Here is a 5438-nt window from a genome sequence, read left to right as displayed (position 1 = left end):
CTTAGGAAAGGGACTGCGGGGGGCGGGGGTGGGGGGAGGGCATTTGTAATGGAAGTAATGAAGGAGAAAGAGATATAATATCATGTATACCCTTAGTAACACATAAAATGAGATCAATATGTGTACATGTAATCTCTTGTCTTAATGTATTCTCTTCCTTCTTGTGCTCCTCCTAGGGTGATGGCGACACGGGCAGAGAGGACTCCAGGCACTACACACCCTTGTCCAGCGCGCTGCCCGATGTGGTGGAGAACCCGCCGCCGGCACCCAGGTTTACCAGCGGCGCCGTGCCGCCACCCAAACCCCCTAGGCTGTTTTTGTTCCGGTAAGAAATGCCTAACGTCGTCGAAAGTTCAAAATTTGGGGAAGTTGGAAGCATGCAGTTCGTCTCTCTCTCTCTCTCTCTCTCTCTCTCTCTCTCTCTCTCTCTCTCTCTGTTCCCATTTTAACCTCTCTCTTAAATAAAGTTATGTCCTGTTTGTCCAAATTTGACAGGGAATACGCAATAAAGGCTCTTCCTAAGTTGAAGGCAAAGTTAAGTTAATTTTTATCTTATCTATTTTTAATGTGTTTTAAGCAACGTTTTTTGGCGCTTGGACGTTGTTCTTTAGTTTGGAAAGACTGGGGGTAATAGAAGGTTTCGTTTTGGTGATGAAGTAGCACTGGTTCCTGTCTGGTTGCCTTACTAACAAAACAGGTTTTAGCAGTTGTATGTGATTTGACGCATGATGGGCACGATGAACTAGCCACCCAAGCGAGGCTTTTTATTTATTGTTCGTGCCTTGCTTGGAGTGTCCTTTTTACCTTTTAAAAGCTAAATTCCTGAAAATGTGATGGTCTTCTCCCTCTAACGGTAAGCTAGTATGGTTGGCCACGATATTGACACTTAAATTTTCCACGCCACGTAGTAGCTGCGTCTGTGTGATATTTTTTCTACTCTCATTTTGAATTAATATCTCATATACATCTTTATTCTCTCCTCCTCTTTGTGTGTTTTCCCCAGTACCCCATCCACCAACTCAGGAAGGCATCCAGACGCGAACCAGGACCAAACTGAAGAAGCCACTTACATGAACTGTGAGCGAGTGGCGGAACTCAAAGCACAGATTCAAGCCTTCTCCTCGGACTCCTCCAAGTCGGATGGCCACGGCGACAGCTCAGGGAATGAGGCCGAGAGCAAGAACGCAGGGGAAAACAACAACCTCGTCAGCAAAGCTCCTTGCACGGGAGAGCAAAGACTGCACCACGATAGCCTCGCCAGTGAAGGACACGAAGAACCACTGACCGCAGTTGTACAGAGAGCAGCAACAGATCCTTCTATACAGACAGCGTCTTCAGCCCAAGGCGCTGACGTTGAGGAAAATACAGCATCCATTCCATCGACCGCGCAGCAGCCGACGTCGCGGCCCGAAGTCTCGGCTCAAAGGCCTAAAATCGTGACGCCAGAGCTGCGTGCGAAGAGACCCGGCCGAGTGCGTCGACGGTCCAGCGAGAAAGGGGAGGTAACTCGCCAGCGTCACATCATGAACAATGTCGGGGAGTTGCTCCGGCAACGGTTTGACCCTTACCCCATGCTGGGCAGGCTGAAGGACGCTGGTCTGTTGAGCGACGTGGACATCCAGACGTACGCAGGGACACGGGATCGACGCTCGGTGTGTGAGGGTTTGGTAGATTTGATGGGAGATGGTGAACCCGAACTCATTCCTGCATTCTGTGATGTGCTAGCGACTTCTGGAGCTTCCACTGAGATCCTAGAGGTAATTCCATGCTGTTCTTGTGGCTGTGATGTTTCAGACCCTACTTGTTAGACGGCCATTTCTTTTCGTTCCCACTTTTACCTTGATCAGTCTGTCAGTCTTTCTTTTTTATTGTGTTTGTGTTCTTATCTTTTCTCAATCTTTTATTCTCTCATCTCATCCACAACTGCCCTTTATCTATCGTGTAGCACCTCCTGATTACCATTTCTCAGTTCAGATTGTGGGTGAATGGAGGGAGCCACTGGAGCATCCTGCTTCTTTTCTTTTTGCTCTATTGTTTCTGTCTGTCCATCTTGCTTTTTCCCAGCACTAAATGACCATTATTGTGCTTTTCTTTATCCAAACGAAAACAAACAACAAGTGAGGGTGGTTGATGGCAGGGTTGGGTTGATTTAAATCAGTTGATTTTTTTGATTTAAATCAACTTGATTTTTTGGATAAATATCAGTGATTTAAATCACTTAAAAATTTTTTACATTTTTATTCAGTTTTTACATATTTCAACATTCAGAATTCCCTTCCTTGGTTTCATAAAACAGATATAAGGTTAAGTAGACTAATATAATCATGTTTAAAAGTCTTCTTTCCCACCTTTCACTGTAAAATAATACAGTATTCAATTTACTTTTTTTTCCATAATTGAAATCAGAGCTGGGTTGATTTAAATCAGTTGATTTTTTGTATATTTCAATCAACTTGATTTTTTTTTTTTAATCAGTGATTTAAATCACTTTTTAACAAATGTATTCAGTTTTTACATATTTGAACATTCAGAGTTCCTTTCCTTGGTTTTATTAAACATATAAGGTTTAGTACACTAATATAATCATGCTTAAAATTTTGCTTTCCCCCTTGTCACTGTAAAATAATACAATATTCAATTAACCCAGTGATTTAAATCACTTTTAAAAAATGTATTCTGTTTTTACATCTTTAAATATTCAGAATTCCTTTCCTTGGTTTTATAAAACATATAAGGTTTAGTAGACTAATAAAATCATGCTTAAAAGTCTGCTTTCCCCCCTGTCACTGTAAAATAATACAGCATTCAATTTACTTTTTTTTCATTATTGAAATTAACATTTTCTTTTTCTTTTTACACAAACACAAGCGCATGCACACACACACACACACACACTGTAATAAAATGCAAGTTTATCTATGCATAATTACCCCCCCCCCCTTCCTTTTAGACTGACATTTTCTTCATTTTTTGTCTGTAGCCATAATTCACTGATATATATATATATATATATATATATATATATATATATATATATATATATATATAGCAGATTAAGGCTTTCTTTTGAGGTTGCTTAATTTAATCATTAGTTAAAATAAAGACAATGCATTTTGCACTAAAAGAACATACTTTTAGTAGCCAAAAATCCCAAACTGTGTCGACATTTTTTAAAAAATCAAAAAAATCAAAAAATCTGATTTAAATTTAAAAAATCATGATTTAAATTTAAAAAATCGATTTTTTTTATTTTTATGAAAAAAATATAAAAAATCACCAACCCTGGTTGATGGGTGCTCTTCTGTTATTCGCTCCTTCTTTCCTATCAAACATCTATCATCATTATCTCTCCTCGTTTCCTTTCTGTTACTTACTAGTAATACCATCTTGTAATATAAGAATTCCTATGACCTTTAAAGCATACAATCAGAATACCATTGGGTCACAATCAGAATACTGATTACGTATCCAGCTTAAGACTATTAATTTTAACTATTGTTGTCATTTATATAGAATCTATTATGCATGTGACTCTGAGCCTGTTTGTGAGTGCAAGCATCCAACTGCATCATTATTGTTATGTGCACAGACATGTGTGAAAGAGAGAATGTGATAGTGTGTGTGTGTGTGTGTGTGTGTGTGTGTGTGTGTGTGTGTGTGTGTGTGTGTGTGTGTGTGTGTGTGTGTGTGTGTGTGGTGAAGCATCAAACCAATAATATTATCTACTTTTTCTTCAACACTTACATTATGACGTCTTTGTGTCGCAAGCGCTGTAAAACTCTTACTAAAGTCAAACGAAAACAATCAGCTCATATTGAGTGTGTTGCTTGCTCCAGGTCCTCCAGGTGATGCGGGAGATGGACCGCATCATCAACGAGGTGCAGTGCAGCGCCAGCGAGAGCTCTGTGCTGGAGGAGGAGAAGAACGTGACCTTTGACGTGGGCTACCTGGCCCCTGACCTTTCCCTCAAGCCTCTGGTGGAGCTGGAGCGTGTGCGGGCCAGTGGGGACAAGAGGCTCAGCAAAGCGTCCTCCCGGGCATCGGCCTACTCCTTACTGGAGGGAGACTCCGACTCGTGTCGCAACGGCGAACCGGGGGCGTACCCGGGTCTGGTGATGATGAGTGTGTGCGTCACGGGTCACGACCTCTCCGGACGAAGGGCCGAGGCGCTGGCTCAGATGGTCAAGTCTCACAACTGCATCAGTCAGCTGCACCTTGGCAAGACGCAGCTCTCGGGGGTGGACATAAGCGTGGTGGCGAAGGCGCTTCAGGAGAACAGCACTGTGCACTCTTTGGACTTGCGTCTGAACGTCGTGGACCAGGTCGGGGCGGACTCGCTGTCCGAGCTTCTTCAGAATACGAAATCCCTACGCAACCTGAATCTCTCTTCCACCAGCCTCGACCTGGCAGCCATCAAGACAATCACCTCAGCCGTAGCCGCCAACCGGACTCTGGTCGACCTTGACCTGAGCTTCCTGGAGATTAGCGACGAGAGCTGCTCCCACCTGCGAGATATGCTGAGGTCCAACTCCAGCCTGCAGAAGCTCAGGCTGAGGAACAACAACATCACGGCGCCGGGATGCTATGCGCTGTCAGAGGGTCTGGCGAGGAACAGAAGCCTCTGTGTCTTGGACCTCAGTAGGAACACCATCGGCAATGAAGGCATGCAGGTAGGGCAAAGTCGTTTTTTACATTTTTTTTATCGGGAAACATTGTGTTGAAAAGTGGAAAGGGGAATTGAGGATTGGGGAGGGGGGTGTTACTGTTGTTGCGGTTACAACGGGCTTTCAGAGCAACAAATGAAATGAAGGATCATAACAGTTTTCATAATATTATTATTAATTGCGGAGATAGTCCTCCTCAACAATAAGGGAAATATGCTTCTGCAAGTCGGTTCGTATTTGCCATTTTTGAAGGATTTATCTATTGTTTGGGTTGGATTTGGAAAGGTGAGGGGTTCCATTCTTCCATCTTATTTTTGTGATGACTGTAAAAATAATATTATTGCTGAGGAGGTCCTCAACGACATAGGAAATATACTTCTCCAAGTCTGTTAGATTTGTTGCCATTTTTAGAGGGTTATTGTGTGGATTTGGGGAAAAGGGGGAGATGGGTTTTTCTTTGTTTTTGTGTGTATGTTTGCGGTTGTTTTCTTTGTTTTTTTGTTGTTTTTTTTAACAGGCTACCGAACAGCTTTGGGAAAAGGCTTCACCATAAGGCGTGTCAAATATTCTAAAGTCTACATCAAAACCTAGACCAGAAATTAAAAAAAGGAAATAAAATCAACAAAGTTTAACCCGCTATAAAAAGCAAACGGATTTTTAAAAGAATCAACTTGCAAACCAAAGTTCAGCCTTTCCCTACAAACAATAACAACAACAACGTAAACAACAGCAGCAGTATTAGCAACAACACCAACAGCAGCAGCAGCAGCAGCA

General features: G+C 42.3%; 1 protein-coding gene across 1 annotated transcript in view; it reads left to right on the top strand.

The window, feature by feature from the left end:
* Window positions 1-176: 176 nt before the first annotated feature.
* Window positions 177-5438, top strand: part of LOC101861307 — a gene marked incomplete at its 5' end in the record, with an annotated part of 13697 nt that continues 8435 nt past the window's right edge. Inside the window, 3 exon segments of the mRNA XM_013086479.2 lie at window positions 177-325; window positions 1004-1757; window positions 3837-4670. Coding sequence (XP_012941933.1) covers window positions 177-325; window positions 1004-1757; window positions 3837-4670 — 1737 coding nt within the window.

Source organism: Aplysia californica, unplaced genomic scaffold (assembly GCF_000002075.1).
Source record: "Aplysia californica isolate F4 #8 unplaced genomic scaffold, AplCal3.0 scaffold00471, whole genome shotgun sequence".
Lineage (NCBI taxonomy): Eukaryota > Metazoa > Mollusca > Gastropoda > Aplysiida > Aplysiidae > Aplysia > Aplysia californica.
This window is presented reverse-complemented; position numbering and strand designations above follow the sequence as displayed.